Below are 26,771 nucleotides of genomic sequence, written 5' to 3' on the forward strand. Positions count from 1 at the left end.
CTTTTTCCCATTATCACCCCCCCCCACCATGAAGCTTCTTTAGATATTTTCTCCCTAATTGCCCTTCTCCCCATGGAATTTTAGTACAACAGCTACACTGTTTATCTGTTGATGTACTGTGGCCCTTAGTAGGGCCATAGGCAATATAAACATCTAAAAATTGCCCATAACACACCGCCCCAAGAACAAGGGCAATCTCACCCCCCAACTTTCCCCCACGTGGAGTTAAGATTGCCGTGGCTGAGAATGCATGTGGCGTAGACGGTTCCATCCCCTGATGGGCACAACAGCACGTGGAGTGGGGAGACCTTGGTCTGTTGGAAGCAGTGTAGACAGAGTAGCTATTCAGAGTCTGGGTTTGGGTATCAGACGCCCTAGATTCAGATGCCAACTCTGTCGCCTTATAAGTGCAATCACAGGCAAGTTATTTAACCACCTGGGACCAAAATTTCCCTAACTATAAAATGGACATAACAATTAGTTCCTTCCTCATAGGACTGTTGTTAGAACATTCAATTGCTTAAAACGGTGCCTGGCACTGGTACCTTTTATTGTTATTATTAAATCAGAGTTAAAAGTTGGCCATCTCTGTGCCTAGTCTGCTTGGACCCTAGTCCCTCTTCAAGAGGCTGAGAGAGAGAGGAGGCTGAGGGGAACAAAAGGAAAGGGTAAAACCAGCCAAACCAGAGGTGTGTGATGGGCTAAGCAAACTAGACCTGTCCTGGTAGAATTCTAGAACTCCAGAACTAGCTTTTTTTGGTAACCCCCATGTGGCTTTGGCTGAGTAGGCTGAGAACATATGAAGGGGTATCCAGGAGCTGGTCAGGTAACACGGCATCTCTAAGTATAGAAAGCAAAGCAGCAGAATTTAAATCAAAGCAGTGTGGAGCAATGGAGCATCTACTGTAATGACATGAGGAGGATGGATGGTTTACTTAAGCCAACAAGAACCCTTTCTTAGAGATAGAAGTGAGGTCAGCCTCACCCCCCAGATTCTTGGTCTAACATGGACCCCTTGAGCAAGTGGGGATTTTCCCAAGAAAGCAGAAGGGGAGTTGGTGTTGGGGACCACGCCTGGCTACTCCTTTGCTTCCTGCTTCCGTCACAGCTCTCTGATGCTTTCCGAGGGCTCTGAGAGCACGTAGTGCCCTGTGCCTGGTGTGCTTCTCCTCCCTCCTCCAGCTAATTTCTAGTCACCCTTCAGGTCATGGCACAGCATCCCTTTCTCTATCAAGCCTTCCTGATTGCCATGATGGATCTAATTCCCTAGTTTAGCCTTTTTTTTTTTTAGCACCAAATCCTTCCCTCCACCCCACAGCACTTATCATAGTTGAAATTTTACATACGTTTGTGGAATTATTTGTTTGGTGTCTCTCTCTCTCTCCATGAGGACGTGTAACCCCAGCACTCAGTACCCATCACAGGTCATAGAAGGCAGTCGATGCATTTTTTATGAGTAAATGAATAAATCATAATACTTTCCTCCTATTTTCTGGAAAAGCAAGCAAGCTAGTTGGTGGAGGGCACTTCCCCTTCAACCAGTGCTTGTTAATTTAATTACCATTTAGAGCTAAAACAGCACCAGGTGTCCGAGACCATTTGGAACATGCATAAATGCAGAACCGTCTGAGCTCAGCCATTTTGACTGCACTGTTGATACAAGGCAGAGGTTATTTTAAACCCTAGCATTATGCGGTTTTATACATTTTTAAATGGAACTGGGATTATTCCAGGATCACCTATCACAAAAGTCATTTCTATACATTGGCCCTGTAGCTCCTGATTCGAACATAGAATCTGTTCAGTAAATGACTCCCTCTTAGTATCAAAAAAGTCAGCACAGAAGATACTGTGTCTTACATCAGATAGTAAAGTTCACATTATTTGTGATCTCCCTTTGGAGGGGCAACGTGCAGTGTGGAAAGAGCGCCAGATAGGAGCCAGAAGTCTGGATCTGAGACCAGACTGTGCCCCTGGTTAGTGTAGGGCAGATCGTATACCTCAATTTCCCCATCCCTGAAAATTCGGGCATTCGATTAGGTGGTCCCTAAGACTCTTTCCAACATCAGAAATACTCTGAAATGTCCTGAATTTTTCCACACCCTGTTTTTACTGCCAGATTTTTTTTTCTTTTATTCAGAAAATGTAGTCAAAGATCTGACCTCCCTGGGAATTTAAAGGGTTGTGTCACAAGTCCCTGGACCAAGAATCATTAAGATTAAGATGCTTAAGGTGACGAGGTTAGGTCAGGTGAGCCCAGTGTTAAAAATTTTAATGCAGTGTTCACTCACGTCGAGATAAATGGAGACTGTAATTCTCCTAACTCTTCCTTTGTCCCATGAGTCAGGAGGTGGCAGAGCATGGAAGTAACAGCCCAGTCACTGAAGAGATCAGATGCCCCGGAATTGGACCTCAGCCTGGCCGCTCAGAGTGGGGAGAGATGGGGGGCGGTGGCGTGGAGAGAAGGTGGGGGGAAGAAAGAGAATAGGGACTGAGTGAATAGCATTTGGAGTTTTTTATCAATTACAATCCATCCAGTCACATCTAATTTAGATGTGGAAGCTGCATCTCAAAGTGAAAAAATGGGGGTTGTGGATGCTTTTCAAACTCAAACCTCTTCCCTGAGTTCCTTACACAAACTCTATAGACTATAGATCTATAGATCTTTATAGACTAAACTTTGTAGACTGTAGATCACTATAGTAATCTCTGAAGCAGAGTGTGAGAGGAAAACTTCAGCACTTCTCTTTTGAAGTATATTTATTGGAACCCATCTTTCATTTCAAATTTGGATTAGTAAAACAATACATCTTTATCATGTAAACAAATACGTGTGTATTGGAGGTGCACGTTCAGACTATTTTTACTGCCATGACCATGGTCGAAAGAAGACCAGGGTCCTCAACACGACCTAACATTCTAACAGCCAAGTGCCTCTTCCAATCACTTTGAGTCTTAATGCGTTACTTACATAAACATGTTACATAATGTTTCTATATATTTTTTTTTCTGCAAAAGGACTATGCCTTGATCTTTTTCCAAGATTTTAACACAAATCCACATCCATGTAGAATATTTGGAAAATACAGAAAATTATGAAGAAGACACTTAACATGCATAACCCCAGCCCATATTTGTAAAAAAGAGATCTTTTGCTTTTGAAATCCTGAGATCATTTTAATTTGTTAAAACTCTTATAGGGTGCCGAAAAGTCACCCGCCACTTCAGCCGACCTCAAGTCAGACAAAGGCAATGTTACGCCCCAGGAGCCCCAAGGGGCTGCCAAGAATTCTACATCCACTGAAATAGCAAAGGAAGGTGCCAAGGAAAAGGGGGGCCCCACCTCTCTGCCTCTGGGCAAACTGTTCTGGAAAAAGGTAAGTCCTAGTTTCAAGATTTGGAGAGTCCTTGGGGCTAGGATGACTTGAGATATGGTTTCTGTTGGGCCAACTGATGTATTCAGCAATGCATGGAGTTTCTTGTTCTCCAAAATGACTCAACTTGCCATTGAGTTGAAGACTTCTAACTCACCCCCGGGAAAAATGAAATGCCTATCGTGTTAGAAGCATGTGTTTTGTGGGAAAGAAAAGGAAATGAACAAGTAGAATTTTTCATTCTTGGAATTAATCCGGTTCATGACAGAGGGTTATGGTATTTCGTGATTTCATTTTCTTTCTAAAATGGTGGGTTACATAAAGGTTATGCTCCCACCAGCAGTATAAGAGAGCACATTATCCTACACCCTTGACAACAGCGTTTTATCAAACTTCTTAATACTCGCCAATCTTATAGAGTGAAAAATGGTACTCAAGTGTAATTTTAAATTACATATAGTTTGTGAATGAGGTAGAGTGCCTTTTTATCTGTGTTAAGAACCATTAATGTTTTTCTGTGAATTGTTTATTCATAAATTTTGCCCATTTCCTAAAAATTGGATCGTTGGGTAGATTGTTCCTTTCATCACAATACAATATTTCTCTTTGTCCCTTAACAGCTTGAGGCTGTTAGTATATTTTTTTAACATCAATGTTGTTTTGCTCACGGTGCATCTTTGGCCATTTTTTTATCTTCAGTCTTCCTTAGATTTAAGACTTGTGAATATATTTTTAGTTCCAAAACAAACAAACAAACGAAAATAATAAAATGTGGGTCACTCTGGTTTCCTCCTGGCTTTCTCTGAGCTCTCCCAGCCTGGCGAGATGAACCTCCTCTGGGCTCTCTGTCCCTCCTACCCCAGCCAGATAGAAGCAGCCATTAGCAGCCCCAAGGTCTCCATCTCCTTTCGGAAAACCAGTCTGTCAGTCAGTTCACCACCAGGGCAAGCCCACAAGGCGCTCTGTGAGAGGAAAATTCAAACCGCTGTCTGAATTCTTCTCCCTTGTAGAATTAAGGTGCCGAGCACGGAAATGAGGTGGGCGGGGTTGAGTAATTCTGAGAGCTATTCCTTGATCCTCGTTGCTGAGCAAACCTCAGCTGCCAGACAGGTTCAGAACTCTTGCCTGTTTTAAATGTGGCCAAAAGATGAGCAAGAAGTCAGGGATGGGGCAGGGGGAGGTGGTGGGGGCAGGTGTGAAATAGAGCTGGAAGAATCTAACTTAGTCATTTCAACAAAACATCCATATGCCACTTGGCACTCAGTGCAAGGAAGGTGATAAATACAGATGCCGCTGTGCTGTTAGTTTATGCTCTTGTCCAGAATCCAGCTGGATTTCTGAAATTTTCTCCTGTTTGTTTTCTTTCGTACAGAAATCTCCCTTCTAGGTTCTGCCCAGAACACAAACTCTTAATACTTAATGAAAACTTGGGATGATGTCACTTGGCATTCTGTTCTAATCTTCCTTCTTCACCAATCTTTTTTTACAAAAATATTTTATCAGCAATATAATGAAGGGAAAAATTTCCAAGAAAGTTACATCCATATATTGGCGGCAAGGGAGAGACTTAAGTGACTCGTATTCAAATTTTTTTTTTTTTTTTTAATTTATTTATCAGTAATAGTGGCTCACGGGCTTAGTTGCTCCGTGGCATGTGGGATCTTCCCAGACCAGGGCCCGAACCCGTGTCTCCTGCATTGGCAGGCAGACTCTCAACCACTGCGCCACCAGGGAAGCCCCAAATATTTTTACTTAAATAGCCATATATACATATATTCAAAGTGTATTAGGAAAAATAAAACTAGCACATTAAACTCAAGATTTAACATATATTTTGGTCAAGGTGAGACTATATAGATTTAGTTTAAAATAGTAATCCAATTAAAAGGAAAGTGTTATGTAATTAATGGTATGGATAATAAGTAAATAACGGTAAATCGGGGTCCTCCAGGAAGCGGACACTAAGACAGAATTGATGTGCAGGAGATTTATCGGAGGAAACTGTGGAGGATAAAGGGAAGGGGGCAGGAGTAGGTGGCGAGAGGCTGCAGACCCCAGGGAGGGGCTGACACCTCTGTGCAGGGAGAGAGGGAAGGGGGAGAGGGTTGGAAAGACCTCAGGGTGGCGGTGGTGCTGAGCTGGGCGGGGGGGGGGGATCCCCCAGAGCAGAGCGGGCCCCCGGGGGAGTCCTGCGCTGGGCAGGACCAGCCCAGCACCCTCTGTGCTCAGTCGTTTCCGGGGAGCAGCGAGGAGATCTCAGCGGTAGCGGATGCTGAGGGCGTGACAATCGAAGCCTGCCTTTCTTGCAGGGAAATCTGACCAGCACACGGCCATGGCTGCCACAGATGGTGCATACAATGTGGCAGAACTATACTGGAGGTCGGCAAACGACTGAAGTTGGAGGAACACTGATGCAGGGTTAAAAGCTTAGAGTCAGACCCCACTCTGAGTCCCAATCCACCTCCATGAGCCTCAGTTTCCTCATTTGTGAAATGCAAATGATGATAGTACCCATGCCATGGAAATGAGCGAGGATTAAATGAAATAGGGCCAGTAAACACCTCCCCGCCACCATCTCCACCACCGTGGTTCACACAACAGCGTCTGATGAGTGGTCCCTCCTCCTTCCATCATTTATTTCCTGTGTGCTCAGAAGGTTGGGACACTAACATGTCCACTTCTGCATCTTTCTGTGCCATCCAGTCTGGGGAGGCTTCTAAACGTCACATGCTTTATCTTTCCTTATCTTTGGCATCTATAAGGGATGTGTTGGTTCCTCTTTGAAATTCCGGCTCTTTCCATTGAAAGTAAAAGTCAGGACCACTGGGCGTTCATCTGTTCATTTATTTCAGTCTCACTGTTTTTTCACCATTATCTGACTTTTATTTCTTTAGTAGATCATAAAAACAATGAGGTTAAGAGAAACTAAAAACAAAGTCGCCTGTAAATCTTGTCTTTCCTTCTTTCACCCAATCTGAAAGAATAGATTATATAGAAGTGAAATAGGGGAGAGTCACTCATTCAACAGTAGTTTTAATCACTTTCTTTGTGCTAATTTTTTTGGGGGGTTGTGTGTGTGCTACGTTTTAGGCATTGAAAAAATATCAGTGAACAGATTGCTGCCCTCTGGTAGCTTACATTCTCATGAAGGAACTTATTTCTAGTAGGAAACAAAATGAAAGTCTTTGTTTTCTTTTCTTTAAATTAGAATAAGCTTTGGCTATAAAACCATTCTTGTAAAAATTTTGAAAAACGAACAAAGGGAAACAACAGAAAATGATGATATTTCCATTCACTAACCCTAAGCTCGCTTTCTTCTCTTTTAATTGAAAAGCTTTTAAACAAACACATTTCGAAGTTTGCAATTATGAACATCAGAAATGAATTTTTCCCCTAACAGGCTGTCAGTATGAAACTATGCATTATTTTGATTTATAGTCTTGATTGCTAAAGTAGTTCTTATTATAAACAAAAACAAAAATAACCTTTGAGAAAATTAATTTCAAATTATGTTGTGCTTGCCAGAAAATGTTTAAATCCAGTTATATGGCCTAACTGCGCCCTTGATTGTTCAGGGTTAACTGGAATACCATTTGCTCTGTGACCTCACAAAAGTTATTTACTCTGTTTGGGTTTCTTTTTCCTCCTCTGTTGAGTAAAAAGATTGGAGTAGATTATCTTAAAAAATCTTGGGGATGGTGAGTTTGCGTAACAGCCAGAATCAGAAAGGTGGGACTATGTAACCTTGGGCAAATTACTTGACCACTCAGAGCCTTTATTTTCTTGTCTGTAAAATAGGCACTGTGTTTATCTCACAGTGTTGTTACGAGAATCCAGTCATTTACACGGAGAGCATCTGAGACGTACTAAGTGCTCAGTGAACGGTGTTACCCTCATTTCTTCAAGTATGACATCGCTGGTTATGATCTGAAAACCCACGTGGGGCTTCTAGTGCCAACAGCACCGGAGGTACAAAACAAGTCTAAGACATATTTGCTACCATCAAACACTTGAAATCCATTTGGAGGAATAGGATATACATGCATGCATGCACACGTGTGTGTGTATGTGTATGTGCCTGCACACAATTAGTAAATGATACATTTGGAGCATCTTCAAAACAGCTTTTTTCCTGCTTTCCTTTGGGAGAGACAAATGATGAAGTAGAAAAGTAATGTGAATTCTGAAGCCAAAGAGACACATAGTCAGATCTCGGCTCTGACAGTTACTGCTGTCTGAATGTGAGCAGAGACTTAAACCCTCCAAGCCTCGCTTTCCTCAGCTCTGAAAGTAGGAGGTGATACCTACCTTTCATGAGTTGGGGGAGAACTGAGTTGGAAAATGAATGCAAAGTGAGTGGCATTCAGTGAGTGAAAGCTCCATTACAAAACAGTCAAGTGTGGAATCCAGTGTTAATCCATGGAATCCAGGTTAAAAACGCTACGGCTGTTTAGACAAGGGAGCAGTCAGTGTAGGTCAAAATAGACTAAGAGAACTTAAAAATTCCTTTGACTCATCTGGGTTATTTGTTTCAAATACAGAATCCTGTGTGTGATCCCAGAATCCATGGGGATCCTGGCTTAGAAAGCCCGGCACAGGGCTGGACAATTATGGAAGCACTTGAAAGATGGGATGAAGTATCCAGACTTGATAGAAAAAGTCTTACTTAGGTCCACCGTGAAATCAATGAACTCAGAACGGCTGTCACGTGATCCAAATGGTGCTTCTGGAAGACTTGGTAGCAACAGGGTGTCTTCTGGCTTAAGTGCTACTGTGTGACAGCATTTTAAAGAAACATTCCTTTAAGAATTGAAATGTGCTCTGTAAAGGAGAGGAGCTCTTGTTAATCACGTTTGTATGATAAGTACATATGCTATTTAGATCCTTATTCTTGGCAATATAAATGTCCAGACAAGATCCTTTAGATTTCAAACTGGATTTTTGTTGTTGTTGTTAATGAGATTGGACAATTTTTAGACCCGCCAGATAACAGCCAGATGTCCAGTTTATTGAAAAAGATTGAAGTGTTCCTGGTTTTGAGATTCGAATGAGAATCCCACGCTCTGTGTGTTCCTGACCAGCCCCACACCTTATCATATTCCTCTGGCTGAAGGGCTTGAGAACCTAATAAACGCCTCTGGTCTGCAGAAATCGACCTTGCACTTTAGAATCATTCTCTTTCATTCACTTTGAAGTGAGTTGCTGTGCCATCCGGTTTTTCTTCCTGTCTTTGAAATTCCTTTCCCGAACATATTCCCAGTGTGGAAGAGTTAGTCTTCTCTCCTCATCCTCAGAGATCATCCATCACAGCGTACTCGCTGGCAGTGGAAATGATGAATTGGAATCTGGTTCTGCTGGGTCCTCAGCTCATAGTCTTTCTGCTGTGTGGAAAAGATGAGGAGAAAAGGAAGAAGTTGTCCGATGTCTTTGTCTGTCGTTGTGTATTGAACGTGGAAACCATCCTGGTTACAGATACACATTAAATGTGAGATCCAGGATGTCAGCTTTGAAGGAGAATTAGAGACACACCTCAAACTTCAAAGGGGGGAGGTATTGTTTTAGAATAAGAACAAAATTTAATAGGTATTGGAACAGAGGCCTAGAAATTAGGGGAGATCTGCTTCCATTTTGAAGACCGACATGGAATACTAACATAAAAAAATTAACCTGCTGCCTAACGCAGAGCCCAATAATATGGGTTATCATTATTATTATCTTTGTTAGTATTACTATTTTTCTTCAGTTCTGTAGCGTTGCATCTAAGGCATGTTCACAAGATGGGTAGATGCAAGCCAACAAAGAATATTTATTAGAGGATCAAAACCACATGCAAGAAACTGTCTTTGGGATGGCCTCTGGAATCTGGCCTCAGGCCTGTTTATTCAGAGTTTTTATTTGTAACTTGGTCAATAAACTGTGAAACGCATTTGTCAAGTTTACAAGCTGGGTGGGCTCATTAATGCAATCCAAAATATAAACAATAAGGATCTCAAAATACTGGCACAGTGGGCTGAAGTTAGGATGTCCTGGGATTTTTGTTTTACGAAGGTCAATGTGCCACTTATCCTGTAGGGAGCAGATCATCACGATTTTAACTGAGATCCACACCATCCTATACCCCATTCCAATGCTGGAACCCAATATAACCTAAGAGCAGTGTTAAAAATATCTGTTCCTAAGGGATTCAGGAGCAAGCATATATCTGAGCCAGATATAAGGAAATTTTGAAAGCAACATGGAATTAGTCAAGAAAAGTTTCTTTTAATATATTTTATTGAAGTATAGTTGATTTCCAATGTGGTGTTAATTTCTGCTGTACAGCAAAGTGATTCAGTTATACATGTATATACATTCTTTATCATATTCTTTTCCATTATGGTTTATCACAGGATATTTAATATATTTCCCTGTGCTATACAGTAGGACCTTGTTGTTTATCCATTCTCTATATAATAGTTTGCATCTGCTAATTCCAAATTCCCAATCCATCCTCCCCCACTCCCTTTCCCCCTTGGCAACCACAAGTCTGTTCTCTATGTCTGTGAGTCTGTATCTGTTTTGTTGATAAGTTCATTTGTGTCATATTTTAGACTCCACATAAGAGTGATGTATAGTATTTGTCTTTCTCTTTCTGACTTCATTTAGTATGATAATTTCAAGGTCCATCCACGTTGCTGCAAATGGCATTATTTCATTCTTTTTTATGGCTGAGTAGTATTCCATTGTATATATGTACCACATCTTCTTTATCCATTCATCTGTCAATGGACATTTAGGCTGTTTCCACGTCTTGGTTATTGTGAGCGGTGCATGTATCTTTTTGAATTATAGTTTTGTCCACATATATGCCCAGGAGTAGGATTGCTGGATCATATGGCAACTCTTATTTTTAGTTCTGTGAGGAACCTCCATACTGTTTTCCATAGTGGCTGCACCAATTTACATTCCCATCAACAATGTAGGAGGGTTCCCTAAGAAAAGTCTTCAATAGGTCAAGTAGGCCTAATTTATGCCACTTTTCCCCAGCATTCACAAAAATCGCTTCCATTAATCGAACACATCCTATGTGCGGGCACTGTGCTAAGTGCTCTACACATATGAGATTAACATCAGCAATTTTCATCGACTGAAACACGTCAATCCACACCCCTACTCATCCCATTCAAATAGTTCTAGGAATCTAAGAAATGTGACCACAAATCAGTCCAGGCCCCCATATGTCTCTAGTGGGTGATTACTCCCAAACCACACCACTGCCACCAGAGCCACCAAGGAGAAGGTCCACACCAACTTACCCGATGCCCCACTCATGTCCTCACGAGCCTGCCGTAGTTCCCCTGCCACTTGCAAAGCGGTAGGAAAAAACTCTCTTTCTGTGTGGCGCTCACCTCTGGGAGCAGCCGCTCGGGACACAGAGTGACACCATTTAACAAGACCCACCCTCGGCATCCACGCAGCCCTTTTCTCCCCAGTGCACGCCCCACTCGAGGGTAGCTGAGCTGGGCTGAGTTGGTCCACCAACCACCAGCATCCTACCCAGAACTCCCCCTGCAGGTAGCCGGCTTGCCTGGAGTCGTAACTTCCATCGGTGAATTCTCTTTCTGATGTCCTTTTCTTAAAGTCTTTATTTCTTCTCCTCCCATGCCCCCTGACTTCTAGAAAAGACTGTAGACAACTGACCCCTCATTGCAAACATGGCTTAAGTTGTCCCTCCCACCATACACACACCTTCCAGAGTCTCCAACGCCCATGGAAAGGGAGGTCTTCACATACGTACCGGGAGGAGCTGTGTGGCCTGACCCCAGCCACCGGACGTAGGTGAGTCTCAGCTCTGCCTCAGCCATGACTTTCCCTTCACAGGCTTTATTGTATCTATTCCTTAGCACAACCCTCTGATTGGTAACAGTCTAATAGCCCACTTTTGAGTAAGTGAACTGAGGCTCAGAGAGGTGTGGTTGACTGGCCCCAGGTTGCACAGCTAAAACAGTGAATTTGAACCTGACTCCATAGCCCAAGATGCTCTAGACTTGGGTTCTGAGCAGGTTTTCTCTTACACGTGCCAAACACTAAAGGGAAACAAGAACCTGGCGTCTCATTATCCATTTCTGGGTCCTTCTTTTAACTGGATTTCAGCCACCCCAACATGAAGGCTATGCCCTTAGGCCAGTGTGCAAATGTACAAAAATGTGCAAAATGATTTTGAGTGGTTCTTGAAGACAGCCCTAAACATTTAATCAGTCACGTAATGCTAAGTTATCTTCTCGCCATTCTACTCTGTTTCCTTTGGTGACCTTAATTATAAAATCTCTTTGTGATATTAATAGGCATTTTTTACTGTGCTAACACTTGCTGGTCTCTCTTTTTAACAAAAACTTAAAAATAATTAGAATTTAATGAGCATTTTTGTTTTATTCATTGCAGCAGTTTTCATACATACTTTTGGTTACAGGGAGGATGTTGATATTACATTCATGATAATGATAAGATGCTTTCTTTTAAAATATATTTGTTTAAGTAAAAAGATAGTCAACTTAAAGAAAAATATCACGTAAATACAGATGGTACACGGGCAGGTCAAGAATCGTGAAAATGGTATGCAAATTACTGACGTTTGAGAAATGTTCCACTGGGCTAATTCCCAAAATAAGGACTGTTTTTGCTGGGTAGTAGAACTTTAAAGTGGGAAATAGTAATTTCTTTTGAAACAGACAGTACTTATAATGCCAACTTTTGAAACATCAGAAGCGTCTGGACGTCTGAAGCCATAAGAAAGACGATGGAAACATCGCCGCTCAGAATAGCTCCTTCCACGCCGCACCATCGCCTACACCCAGTTCTCAGTTTCCTCTAGAAAACAGTGAGCAGTCAACAGCCAAGAACTCTCCAGACACAGGAAACCAAAACACAAACTAGTCTCCTTACAACCAACTGGCACAGGAAAGAGGCCTTGAAAACCTAAAAGTGCTGTTCTTACGTAGTGGGAGGGTTCTCTCAGCCTAACGTAGACACTGTATTGACTCTTGAAACTTTTGTGGGTCAGGTTTAAGGAGGCCTGGCTTTTAAAATATCGTTTAACTCTTTGCCTTTTCATAGGATTAAATAGCATCCAGGTGGTCTCGGGAGAAGGGGTGTAGTTCCAAGAAAGCTACACTGCTTGCAATTACTTCTGAGTGTGCTATAATTTTATGACAATCAGAAGCTTCCAGAAAACCCACAGTCCATTTTAGGGACATATTTTGTGCGCAGGTAAGCTTCAGTATGAGAAGATAAGGAAAAATAAATGGTCCAAAAATAAATGGTCCAATCTCATCTAGCGAGAGAGCAAGTCTGGTAGAAGAGAAAGAAGCCCACACAGTCTCTCTCACACACACACACACACACACACACACACAAAGTGATTCTTTTTTTTAAAAATAAATTTATGTATTTTATTTATTTTATTTTTGGCTGCGTTGGGTCTTCGTTGCTGCGTGCGGGCTTTCTCTAGTTATGGCGAGCGGGGGCTACTCTTCGCTGCCGTGCACGGGCTTCTCATTGCGGTGGCTTCTCTTGTTGCGGAGCACAGGCTCTAGGTGCGGGGGCTTCAGTAGTTGTGGCACGTGGGCTCAGTAGTTGTGGCACACGGGCTTATTTGCTCTGCGGCATGTGGGATCTTCCCAGACCAGGGCTCAAACCCATGTCGCCTGCATTGGCAGGCGGATTCTTAACCACTGAGCCACCAGGGAAGCCCCACACAGAGTGATTCTGATCCTTCAAGTTATCACGGCAGGGGGAAAACCTGGCTTTTGGAACCATTTTCACCACTTTCTAGTTGTACCATCGTGAACAAGTGACTTCACCTCTCTGTACTTCCGTTTCTTGTTACGTAAGTGAAGATCATCATGCTGACCGCTTGGGGCTACTTTAAGTGACATGGTGTATGCAGAGCACCAAATGAAGAAGATATATTTGCAAATGTCAGGTCCCTTCTTCCTCTCCCACTGCATGTTTTTAAGGTAAAAATAAAGGCAGGACTTGGAACAACATCAACATAGATAAGAGTTCTTACCCTGGCATCCAAAAGAAAGGCAAGGGTCTATGAACACGCTGAAATTATTTGCAAAATATTTTGTTCATGTTTGCTTTTCTGGGAAGAGAGTCCAGCTCTGTCAAGTGAGTCTCAAAGTGGTCTGTAAACACCACCACCCACCCACCTAAAAATCCTTCAGAACAACTGCAAAAAATATGCAAGGATGACCTCCCAAGTTGGAGCTTGGCAAACTGATACAATGATTGGGACATTGACCTTTGATAGAATTTGGATAACTCCTCTCCTATTTGGGGCAGGACTGTAGATGCCAGAATTACTGCAGGGATTAACAGGGTTTGAAGCTGGGTGTGTTGGACCCCAGCCCTCTGGCCCTTCATAGAAGTATTTTAACCAGATGGTACTTTGGCATGGTGACCTTGGCCTGCGTCGAAGGCTGATGTAAGATGGAGCTTCGGATGCTGGCCACCGCCCGACTGTCAGGGTAAGGCTGAGTACTGCTTGCTCTCTGAGGACCATGGGATGGATTTCTCTGGACATGTTACCAGAATTTTCCTGAGCAGCTCATGTATCTTACCTAACAGTGACTGTGTCGTGTGACCAATCATAGATCCCTCTTTTCATCAGCTACCAGAAACTGTCAAGACAAACGTGTTACTTGCCCACAGCCAAGACTGTAGTTTGTGTTTTCTGTAGCATCCCTTCTCCTCATTCCATTTGTATTCTGCCTGCATCTGTATGTTTATTTTTCCTTTGTTACATTTTAAAATACATAACTTAATTTACACTGTTTACATTTGTGTAAAGCTCCTTCAGTTTCTTCTTGGAACAAGGTACGCATAAGCAATGTCCAAGAATGGCACCCAAAAGCTGTTAGCCCTGGTTTTGGTAACAATCTGACTCTTACTTTTGTTTTTATCTTCCCTTTAGTCAGTTAAAGAGGATTCAGTTCCCACAAGTGCAGAGGAGAATGTAAGTTATGCATTAAATGACAGAATCATTCCATACTCATCTCCGGCATGATGGACCACTGGGCGTGTCAGCTCTGGGGTCCTGGGTTCTTGCATGTTCCAAGTGTTATTCATCCGCTGTAGACTCTTTCTCCCTTTCACGTAATTAGGGACCATGGGGGAACAACTTTGGATAAATATTTGTAAAGCCCATTGAATCAATGCAAATAAAATACAAAATCAGAGCACGCATTTTTAGCATTTGTTACCATTTAGGGGCTGAAAGAGTCTACTAAACATAAGAACATCTTGCCACTTCCTTAAGGGACAATGATGCTGTACCCTCTGCTTCATCTTACTTTGATTGCTCTTCCGCCTTTATCTCCATGGCAACCTAGATTCTCCACTAACAGTGGGTGGTACCCAGGACAGGTAGTTACATCAGGCATGAGAGCAGATTGCTGCAGTAGTTGCTGTGAGACTCTTGGTCTCGGGCAGGGGAGCCAACTGCGTGCGTCTACACTTGACAGACATAGGTTGAGCCTCACTCTCTTTTTGGCCTTTAATTTCCAAGAGTGATGGTCAAAACTTTCAAGACACTGCATTCATGTCTGAAGGAGGTGGCTCCATGTGAGACACCACAAAAATGTATCTTTCCAGAACATCTTCCAGGGAGATGAATAAACTGGCCTTATGAGTTTCAGACCCAAAACAGCAGCTTTCTGCTCTGAAAGAAGTACAGCCTTTGGAAAATGTTCTAAGTGGGCTAAGTTCACAGCTCCTTAAGATAGAAACTGATCGTTATCATTTCACCAAAGCAAAATATGTTTGGCTCTTCCGAGGTGTCTCTTGTTTGCTTGCCATGGATGGGACTTGTGTTTTCACCTTTATTTAATTGCTGGAACTGAGCAGAAGTTGAAAATCCAATATGTTCCAGAAAGGATGTCTGTGATGTGGAATAAAAATGAGAATGGCTATGTTGTAATTCTTGTTGGGAGGAAACGCTTCGGAATCTGCTTTATTGTTGTTGTTACTGTTGTTATTTATCTTTCCTTCTCTCCATCTCTACCTTCTTTCTCTGCCCCCCCCCACCTTCTTCTTCCTCTTCTTCCTCTTCCTCTCCCTCCCCTCCCCTCCTGTCTCCCCTCCTTCTTCTTCTTCTTTCCTTCCCCCCACCCTTTCTTTTTGGAGCCAAATTTAGTAGCTCACAAAGCTCAGGTCTCTTGTAATTCAAATTCTCATGAATTTGCTGGCTATTTTCTAGCAAGTCTAGGTCTCTGTTTCAGCAGCCTACAAGGGGGAACTCCATGAGTCTTCTTCCCATGAACTTTAAATTTAAAACCTGCAGGTTAAATCCAGGGCAACTGTTAGCCTCGAAGTTCCAGGTTTTTTTTGAAGAGAAACTTCTTTTTGGATGTTCGTGTGTAGTTGCCTATCCGAGGAATCTCATGTCTCTTGCAGCTCGCATGTGAAAACGCAGAGTTAATCTCCAACAGACAAACAGAAAGTGTTCCATTTTCAAATTTGAAACAGAAAAATAACATGAATTAGTTAAATGATTGACACTGAAAGATAACACAAAATCAGATAGAGATACAAATGAAAGCAAAATATTAGGATGGCCAAAAAGTCTGTTCAGGTTTTTCTGTAATATCTTATGGAAAAGCCCAAGCAAACTTTTTGGGCAACCCAATATTTTTGTCAAGAAAATAAAGAAGCATTTAAAAATCACTTTAAATTGCTTAGTCCTACAAATGATGTTTCTATTTTTAAGCTTCCACATTTCATCTCCTAACTATTAGTTGGAAAGAATGAGCTAAAATGTTGTGATCTTGGCCCCATCATCCCCAGGCTGTGCTGCCTCTTGGACCTCAGTTTACTCATCTCTTAAACGGCCATAATAATATTACCTACCCCTTAGGATTCTTGTGAGAATTAAATGAGTAACGCAGGTAGTGTGCGTATTTCAGTGCCTGAAACACGGGAAGAACTCAGTAATTCAGGGGTTGGCAAACTGCCGTTCACGGGCCAAATCTAGCCCATCACCTGTGTTTGTATGGCCCATGAGCTAAGAATGGTTCTTACATTTTGAATGGTTGAAGAAAAATCAAAAGAAGAATAATATTTTGTGATGCGTGAAAATTATACAAAATTCAGATTTCAGTGTTTATGAATAAAGTTTTATTAGAACACAGACACCCTCCTTCCTTTACACAGTCTCTGGCTGCTTTCATGCTACAAGGGCAGAGCTGAGTAATTGCAAGGCCCTTTGCGGGAAGAGTTTGCCTCCCCCTGCGGGAATGTCAATGCATAGGAGTTGTAACAGCAGGAAGTGAGTGCTTCCCAGCAATCAGGGGTTATATTTCCTCATGAAATTACACACCTCACAGCTGACTCAGTGTTCACGTGGAGTGAAGGTATGTGTAAAACAATTAGTTTAATTTCCTTCTCCCAAGTAAGAGAGATGGTGTGAATCAAAACAATGGCTCATATTCTAAGCCTTCAGAACAGGACAATTAGGTGTCATTAACCTTATTACAAGAGTCCTTAAACAGTCGCAACTTCTTCTGGCTGAAATGCGATCGAGTTTAGTTTTTAAAATTTCTCTACCGAGAATTTCCAAAACTGATCTATCGCCCAATGCAAAGTAAAGAGCAGGCTGATGTCAACATTTTTCAAAATGTTTAATGAGAAGAAAAATAAGGTGCTTGAAGCCCCTGGAAGTTTTAACGCTTTTCCTAGAATGAGCCTCTGGTCCTAACAGGAAAAAAAAATCTATTTATCCTGACTACAGAAGATAGTGAATATTCATTGACTACGAAGATATTCTTTTGTTGTAACCTGAAAATGTTTTGACCACTGGTTAATTGAGGTAATGTTCTAACTAATCGTGGGGGGATGGGGGCGGGGGTGGGAGCTTTCCTTCCCAGTGACCTATTAGATCAGGGAAACAGGTATTTCTCTTTCTTAGTGATGAACTTCTCAGTGGCAAGTGAAAGAAAACCCATCCGTACCTGGATTAAAAAGAAAGTGGAATTTATTGGCTCTCATGCTCTCCCTTGGCTCAGCCTTCTTGGCCGGGCTACGTCCTCTGCCTTCCAGCATCACGTCAGCCAGTGCAGAGTAAAGGAGAAACTGGTCCAGCAGCAGCCCTGCGTGTCCTGGAATTTGTTCCTGTTCATTGACTTAAACGGGTTCCCATGCTCTGTTAGTCAGCATCTGCCAGGTTGTGTTGTAATAACAACCAAGCCCCAAATTCCAGTGGTTTTCAACAGCACAGATTCTTTTTTTTTTTTTTCTCACTCATGCTGCGTATCAGCTGTAAGTTGGCTTGTGGGTGATCCTTATGGCCGCTTCCTACTGAAATCTAGATGGAAAAAGCAGCCCCTTCAACAAGGAGGTGCAGCTGGAATGGCAGAGAGAAAATAGTGCCATGGCTGAGCCATGGAATAGCTCTTAAAACTTTCACTCAGTCGAGGTTTATATCATGTCCACTCACATTCCATTCTCCAAAGCAAGTCACACAGCAGTGGGCACGGATGTGTAATTCTTTTATAGGAAGGCAGAATGAATAATTGGGAAAATTCTACTTTCTGCCACATATTCCCTTCCCTGAACTCATATGACCAAGGAGCTAGACCATGTTAATTGGCTTAGACCTGCTCAACCAGCTTCATCCATATTACATAGTATTAAAGGTAGGGAGGATTGTCCTCCCAAAGAAAACCTAGGGGGCTGAGAATGAGGAAGAATGTGAAAGAGTTACTGGGTATAAAAATAAAATCTCTACAGTGTCTTTGCAATTAAATAATCATGTTATAAATCAAATCAGAACGAATCCAAATAAGATTCTAAAATAAAAAATTTTAATATCAGTATTATTATGTCATGGGTGAAGTTTAAGTGGAGGAAATCCATTTTGCTATAAATCAGTTTCCAAAACTCACAGCTCTAGTAAAAACTGTGTAAACTGAATTTTAAGAGTAAATATGCTATATTACTAGGGGCAAAAAGTGAAACCTTTTGCTGAAATGTGTATTGTCCGTGTTAATTGTACTGGCCATCTACATGCAACATACAATATCCCCTACTGAAATCAAGCAAGGGAGATTTAATTCTAAAATATAGCACAAATCTAATTTTCACTCTGTCCACTGTACCCGAAGTTAAAATGTGCAGATGCAGTCATATATTCTGAATAAGGAACAACTTTTTCCAAAGCTCTGGCCTGGAAAGGAATCAGAAAACTATCCAAATAAAAATCAAATTCTTATGTCTGTATATGCAAATCAGATCCTCACTTAGCTCAAATCCTTCTAGATTTCCACGCTGGATGTCAGTGGATTTTTTTTTTTCTTGGCTGCTGAAAGCCAACTTCTTGGTCTGAGTTCAAAGCTAATGAGAGTCCCTAGAAGTCCCTTTTTTTCTTCCTATCGAAATAGTTGCGTTTTGAAGAATGGACTCTGGGCTAGGATTTATAAGTTGACACCCCCTTGACATTTGGAAAGGTCCAGTAAGAAAACCATTGGCACTCAAATAAAGTTGATGTGCAGAGTTATTGCCATACAATCATTGTAAATGGCCCTCCAGGCTCTCCACACAAAAAACGAACTTGCTGCTTCAATCACAAATAAATCTGAACCAGAGTCAGTGAGTCAGACTCTGTTCATTACCTACCTAAGGGCCATTTCCCATTCCTCCACCCTTTTTCTCTTGATCTTAGGTAAGGTTGGCAACTACCACAGCCCCAAAGTATTTCACTGTGATTTGTCTAAACCAACAATCCCATTTTCTTCACCAATAATTAGTCTGGGGGTAAGGATGTGACCTACTTTTGGTCAATGAAATGTACCCTGAGTAGAGGATCAAAATACAGAAGTTCATTTGAAGCCACTCTTTTGCTGTGACTGTCCTTCCTTCTTAGGACATTGGATTGAGGATGTGATGCATGGAACTGTGGCAACTACTTTATATCCATGAGGCAGCAGATAAAAGGATGAAAATTCAGCATGACAAGGATGGCAGAGCCAAAGGATAGAAAGAGCCCAGGTTATAGAAACACTGTGGAGCCACCGAACCAACCCCATAACTTCCTACTTTTAACCTTCTTGTTCCATATTGTTATTGGTTAAGTCACTATTAGATACTCAGTTACTGGTAAACAACTCCATCCTCATTGAAATGACTACTTGCCTGTGGTGTGACTTTGGCTAAGTCATTCACTCATTACGATTCTTGATCTATAGAATAGGGATAATGTTACCTAGTCTGAGCTGTCTTGAGTAACTCAGTAACTCTTTATTGAGGTAATATATTAAAAATACCTTGTACAACGTCTGACATAGTAAGAGATAGTTATTGATATCTTCTCTAAATAGTGGACGTGTGCATGGTAGGTGATTCCAGATAATTCATGCCCATGGAGTAAATGGCTCTCAAATAGCATAAGTAACAACCACTAGTGTTAATTAAGTGCTTATTATGTGTCAGGCACGGTTCTAAGAACTTTACATGTGTTGCCTGATTTAATTCTCAAAACAACTTTCTGATGTGTGTGCTATCCCCATCGAGAAATGAGAAATGAAAGCACAGAGATGTTGAGTAGGAAACTTGGATTAGAGCCCCTGGAAGGGGTAGGGTCAAGATTTAGGCCCAGGCAGGCTGGTTACTCTATCAGGCTGCCTACATTTCAGATGTACCCCAGGGCTCTTGTGGCTGAAGCTTATTTTTCAGAAATGCAATTAAATTAAGTCAGGCCTGGATGTGGAAACCCAGGACCACATTTGACCACTAATCCAGTCTCTTATTTGGCTCTAGTCTCTGCCTGGTTTCCTAAAGACAGGCCTGGGTTGAAGACAGACAGCCCAGCAGCAAAGCCTCGTCACAAACGTGCTTTGTTTGACTGTCCAGTGGTTTTAGTGTTTTACTGTCTTTCAATGGGATGACTTAACTGTCATTTGTCATAGTTCCCATCACTCCTTTTTGTCTTAAACCTGGTCAATCCATGCTGGCTTCACCTGCCTTGCATTCTGGGGACTTTTGACTTTATAACTCCCCAACCTAGATCTTAGATTACAAAGGGAAAATGCTGGAAGTTGTGTCAATACCTTAAGAAATGGAAGGTGAGGAGAGAATGCTATGATTTAATTGCCAGGTTTGGGGATGTTTCTATATGCTGATTTGTTGATGGGCACCTTCCTGCTTCAGCTGACAGTATAAAGACGAAGGGTCCTTCTCAATTTGGATCATTTGGGTTATTTGCAAACCAATGGTATATTCTGCATGGAGGAACGGAAAATGATTTCTCCACAGTCATTCTGTGTTTTTGGAAATGATTAAGTTCCCTTCCCCTCCTCCATAACAGCAAGAACAGGATTCGGAGGAAGCTGGGGGTCTGGCACCAGCCAAAACAAATGCAAAGATGCCTTTGGCTCTAGAGGACTTCCCTCTGCGGCAGAGATGACAAGTGTTTGTGTAAAGGGCCAGATAGTAAATGTTTTAGACTTTGCCGGCTACATGGAGTCTCCGTTGCCAATTTTTCATCTTTTTAAACAATTTTTCCAACCCTTTAAAAAATGTAGAATCTATTCTTAGCTCAGGGGCCATCCTCAAACGGGCTCTGGGATGAATTTGGTAGTAGTGTGCCAACCCCTGCCTGAGGAAACGAAAAGGAAATTATAAAACTCCAGGCCAACTAACTCTGTCGTGTTGCAAGGACCAGTGCAAACACAAAAGCTGTCCCAGGTGTGACTGGGGCACAGCCCAAATGGAGTGAGGCAATGCAAACAAACAAAATTTGGAATCAGAGCGCAGGTGAACCGTCTAAGGGCAGGGCTTCCATCTCAGCCCCCGACTGGTGGCCATCCCTTCAGACATTCAAGGGCCACTGAACTCACGAGGTACCCTGCTGGGGGCCATAAGGAACTTAGCCGGGGTTCTCTTGCCGAGTTCATCCTGCTTCTGAAAGCAGGAACTTCAGTCAAGTAACAAGAACAAGTGACTGGTCTGGGGAGAAGTGGGAAAATGAGTTAACGAGGAAGTCAAGGCCATTAAACTGAGAGGCTTTCACACTATCCTTTCTTGCAAAGAGGACGGTTTCTCCACAGCTGCAGCGAGCTAGGATGTGCAGTGGAAAACATCCCGGCCACTGTCCTAAGATTGTACTCTTAAGGAAATAATTACACAGGTCAGGTGTGATTTACCTTTATGGGAGACCAAACAGGTGGGTCTAATAGATTGATTGGAAGGGGTATTGAGCATGCTCTGAAGGGCAGTCCTTAAAAGGGACTCCCTAGCCAAGCCTTGTAGCTTCACAGGGCAGGGATTTTTGTCTCTTCCACTTCAGCATATTTGGAGAGCACATGATATGATGTGAGTATTACTTCTTCAAGATGTGCCTGTGTATAACCTAGACTCCAAACTGTAGCTACCATGTGGTTGAGGGGAGAACCGGGACCCCACTTCATAAAACATGTCTGGGGGATGGGGTTTTTTTTTCCCCACTGTCTTATTACCTGGCAAAACAATCCAGGTGGTGTGTGAATCACAGGTAGAGGCTGTAAAGTCCGAAGAAGTAGAATCAGCCTTACAAACAGTGGATCTCAGCGAAGAAGGAGATTGCACACCTGGACCCGCAGAAGAAACGCTCAAGAGAGCAGAACGCAAAGCACCAAGACCCTCCCTGATGGCGCTTCTCAGACAGATGGTAAGCCCTTGCCTCCAGTTCAGGGAAACTGAAATACCCACATCAGCTTCTGAGACCAAAGAGCCCAGGTCAGGTGGTGAGACATGATTCTAGGTAGTATAGATGGAATATAAACCGAATAGGAGTTGTGCAGTGAGAAAATTCCCTTTCGTCCTCCTGATTTAATCACAGAGAATGTCTCTCTTTATTGCTAATTTTCCTTAACCTTTAACCCCTGCTAACTGCCTTCTTAACAAAGGAAGAGCTGGCCTGGGCTCCTGAGCTGTGGCAGACAACAATACCAACCTGGAAGTTAATAGTGTTGCTTACTTTTAATTTTATTTATTTTTAAAAGTTTCCCTCTGTTTTTGGCAAACGATTCCATTTTCCTCGTTATGGTGATAATATGCAGTTTCCTTTGAAAATACGTTTATTTACATAAAGAACATAAGGCATTTTTAAAGGATTAAGTAATTAATAGTTCAAGTTATATTTTGATGTTGGAAAACTTCTGAAGGGGACGTATGAGTGACACAAATTTGGGCAAAGCTGGTTTATAGATAATTCCAGAAAGGGTATGATATGAAAGGAAATGATGATTTTCTAATAGTGAGGGTGTATAATTTAGTTGGTGAATTTGCCATGTTTTTAATTTCTATAGAATGGAAAGAATCTGGGCAGACATCTTTGGGTGTCTGTGAAGAGTCATGTGCATAAAATATCTAAACATCCAGAAACTTAAGTAATATAATGCAATCAAACCCCAATCAGTTGGAAGACAAAAAAACAAAAACCCATGTAAAAGGTCATTGGTTTAATTCTCTTTTAATGAAAAACAAGAATTTCATTATAGTGTGCCTTTATTTTCAGGAGTATTTGGGAATTAATCCTTTGAGAAAGCAACTCTCTAATTTCACAAGCTCAATCTGTTAAGGAATTCTTTCTAGTCCACAAAACAAAACAGAACAAAACCCTTGCCAGTGGGAGATGAGGAATATTAGAAATCACTGTTAGAAACTGTTGACAGGAATCATTTTCTTCTATTGCTGAATTCTCATGGAGTAAGAAGTACTGGGCAGCCTGCATGGCTGGAACCCCATCTATATTCCTGGCCATTTATTCTGCAATTTGGCACTGAAAATGGGCATCAAGATTTGAGATTTTTAAATCAATTTTTACATGACATCAGGAAAGAAAAGAACATTTGGCCTCTTTCTGGCAACCCATCTACATTACAAATGGGATCCCCAAATAGCTCATCACAACATTGAGGATGGTCCAGCTTTCTCGTTTCTGGATGGAGTTGAGAGATACAAAAAAAAAAAAAAAGCAAACAGAATGACTTTCTCTTCCAAATAATCAACATGAGACTTCTTCGTTTAAAAGGGAGGAAAATATAAGAGACTCCAAATAAAGCATGAAAGACTTCCAAACCACCCACTGCATCCATTCAAAACAAATCCTTAAATTCAAGTAAGGTTCCATACTTAAATTCATCCTCTGGAGTTATCCATTAGATGCTGTTTGGGGATATTTCCTAGCAGTAGAAACTGTGTTAGTCTGAACAAATTGGAAACCAGAGTCGTTTGGAGTTGATTCTCCACAGGATAGGGATGGGGTAGAAAAGGACACATTTCCCCAAGTAATCCTCAGTCACTTCACAGTGCCAGGTCTTATAATGTCCATTGTTCTTATTTCCTATTGCCCACTAAAAAGGTTGTACCTGGGAGCTTGAATATTATTGCTTCCTTTTAATGTTTAAACCCCCAAGCTTCCATGATTGAGATTTCCCCTAAAATTCCAGATATCTTAATTATTCTGGTCTTGCATTCTGTTTTGTTTTCATTAGAACATTATATTCCCATTGTAGTTAATTCAGGTACACAAAAGACAGGGGTTTTTTCGAGTTCACCACAATTCCCACCACTCCCTATTGCCACACCCAGGCCACCTCCCTCATTTACATTACTGGTCTGTCCCTGTGGGTATTTGAGTTTGCAGCCCCAGATACAGAGCCACCTCACTCTTTATAAGAACTTCATTGAATCACATTGTCTGGGTTTATCGTGTTCTGATTAACCGTTGCACTATGGATGGACATTTGGTTTCCAACTTTCTGCATTTCATTTATTCACTTATTCAACAAATAATTATTAAGCTCCCACTATGTTCTAGACAATACAGATACATAAATAGATGTGGTCCCTGTCCTCATGGAGAACAAAGCCTAGTAAGGAAAACAGACTTATTTTGAAGTCTGTGCCATATTCTGTGAGCACGCACCTTGTATCTTCCACACGTGATCTCAGCTGCTTTACTAACCTGCATGAATATCGTTATACGCCTACTTTTTGCCCAGGTTTTAATATCCCCATAGTGTAGAATCCCGCAAGTCAGCTTCAGCAGTTTTTTTCAGGAAACACTTCTGGGTAATATTTCATAGCTTCCAAACTAAAATCTTTGGATTTATGTAGGGAAAAAAAAAAAAAAACAGAAAAACTGCTTTAAGGGCGTGAAGATAGAGGCAGCATCTGGCCCATCGCTATGGGATTTTCATTTTCTATTTTTTTTTAGTATGTGCCTGAGCATTATAATTGAATAAGTGAATGTTTTAAACTGATTTTAAGTATTTTTAGCAAAATATAGTTTTTAAAAATAATTGATTTAATAGAAGAGAAAACTCAATTGCAAACATATCACCCTTGTTTTATAATCAGGGTTTCCATTCATCTGATCATTGATTTTCTACTTTCTAGCCGTCCCTTCCCTTAAATTTCTTTCAGATAGTGTATTTTACTATCCCATGGCAAAGTACTTCTTGGTTGAGTATTTTTTTTAAATAAATGCATTTCCCAGTTCATTTCTAAAGTGATCTTTTTCTTTCCAGAAATTAATCTTTCATAAAAATAGAAAGAAGATCATTTTTCAAATAATTATATTTCAGGGAAAAGAAAATAGTCATATAAGTCCTAACATTGCATTGGGCACATGTAGGTATGGCACTTCACAAAAATCCTATGGGCTCCTACAGACTTTCGAAAAAATTGCAAGGAATAGCTAAGACATCTGTCACGCCCTAAATAGAAAAAGAGTCTTATGTGTATTAATTCAACGGTATGTCAAGAAATTGGCTATTTGAAGCACTAGTATATTTTTACAAAGTGCGTGGGTGGAGTACTGTATTCATGTACCCACAAACCAGGTAGGCAGATGAAACCAGAAAGGTGGTGGATGGAAGTACAAAGATACAGATTTATACTTTATCAATATTAATAACACCTTACACTTGAAAAGTGCTTTCTCCTGCAAACTATCGTCACATACATTGTTTCCTTTAATCCTCCTCCTGTCTCTTTCTTTAGACCATTAGTTTTGTAAGAAACTCTTTGTTGGAATAACCTTCTCAGGCTTAGATAAGAAAGACTCTTGAACTTTAATACTGGGCAAATTAAAGGCCCAAGTGAGACAGCCATGAAGTCAGAGGGATTTTATTAATTACATTCAATCTAATAAATCTAAGAAAACCTGCTGAAATTGACTGTCTTGTGGAAAAAGGAGAATAGTTTGTAAGGATAATTATAAAACAACAAACAGGAGTCTTTTAGCCAAAGTTTTTGATCTCAACTTCTTCCCTGAGTATTAAAATATGAATGAATAATGAGTTGTTCTTTAACGTAAGGTTTCTGAAAGTAGCATTTGTTTGGGGCAATTCGTGTCTCCATCGGGGACTTGCATTCTTTCCTACCCTAAAAGGGGACTCTGGAGTCATTTGGCAGGTCTCAGCTATTAATAGTAATAATAATAATAGCTACTGTTTGTTTTTTGCATGCAAATGATGTGGCCAGGCCCGGGCTAAGCACGTTGCATGCATTAACTCATTTATTAATATAAAAACCCTGTGAAACAAACACTCTTACTGCCCCACTGTGCAGATGAGGGCACGAAGACTCAGTTTTAAGTGACCTGCCCAAGGTTGCGGAGCTGGTCAACAGCAGAGCCAGAATTCAGAGTCAGGCTTTCGTTGCTTCTAAAGCTGACCCTTGTTGCTGCCTCCTGTGCTACTGGCAGCTATTTTATTTGAGAGTAAATAGAACAACTGTAGCTCCATTTTTGTGATTCTCTTATTAATGTTTTCTGTGGAAACATCATGTTTATGTGTTGGGCTTACCTGAAATTACACTGACCTGAAATTACAACAAAGCACAAGAAAGCAGGATTCATACATGTCTTACATAAAGCTTGGACGAAAGTTTTCTGAATATACTTGTCACTAAAATGAGATTTACCTTGGCTGTGTCATTTTGTCTGAATCGTCCGATTCCATTGCAGGTGAGCATCTTGGTAAAACACAAAGATTGGACTCATAACCTTTGTTTATCCTGGAAGTTTCTAGCAGGTCCAGTTCTTTAGATTTGTTGTAATGAGGTTGATTTAGTAAACAATCAGGCTCCTCTACTCACACTAAATTAAAATATCCCAATTCTTCCTTTAAATCTCAACTTGAGTTGGAATAGAGCTCTATCAAAATACATTTGTATTCCTTTCAAAGAGATTTGAACTGACCATCAAACATTTCCACTAGAATTTTAAATACCTAAGTGATATATATCAGAGATGCTTCAAACATTCTTCAGAGTATCAAGCTATAGGAATGCATGACACAATGAAAGAAATTAAAAAGTGATTTCATTAATATGCAAGGCTTGGATTCACAACCAGATCCCATTTCAGCACCG

General features: G+C 41.2%; 1 protein-coding gene across 3 annotated transcripts in view; it reads left to right on the forward strand.

The window, feature by feature from the left end:
* The window catches only part of BCAS1 (brain enriched myelin associated protein 1), a 113,411-nt gene that overhangs the window by 72,982 nt on the left and 13,658 nt on the right, over positions 1-26,771 (forward strand). Inside the window, exons 8-10 of one of the 3 annotated variants that reach the window (XM_036824145.1) lie at positions 3,201-3,377; positions 14,332-14,373; positions 21,883-22,056. In XM_036824145.1, the coding sequence (XP_036680040.1) occupies positions 3,201-3,377; positions 14,332-14,373; positions 21,883-22,056 (393 nt within the window). The remainder of the gene's footprint in view (positions 1-3,200; positions 3,378-14,331; positions 14,374-21,882; positions 22,057-26,771) is intronic. The other 2 variants (XM_036824146.1, XM_036824147.1) reach the window with 2 other exon arrangements.

This window comes from Balaenoptera musculus, chromosome 15 (genome assembly GCF_009873245.2).
Source record: "Balaenoptera musculus isolate JJ_BM4_2016_0621 chromosome 15, mBalMus1.pri.v3, whole genome shotgun sequence".
In the NCBI taxonomy this organism is placed as follows: Eukaryota; Metazoa; Chordata; class Mammalia; order Artiodactyla; family Balaenopteridae; genus Balaenoptera; species Balaenoptera musculus.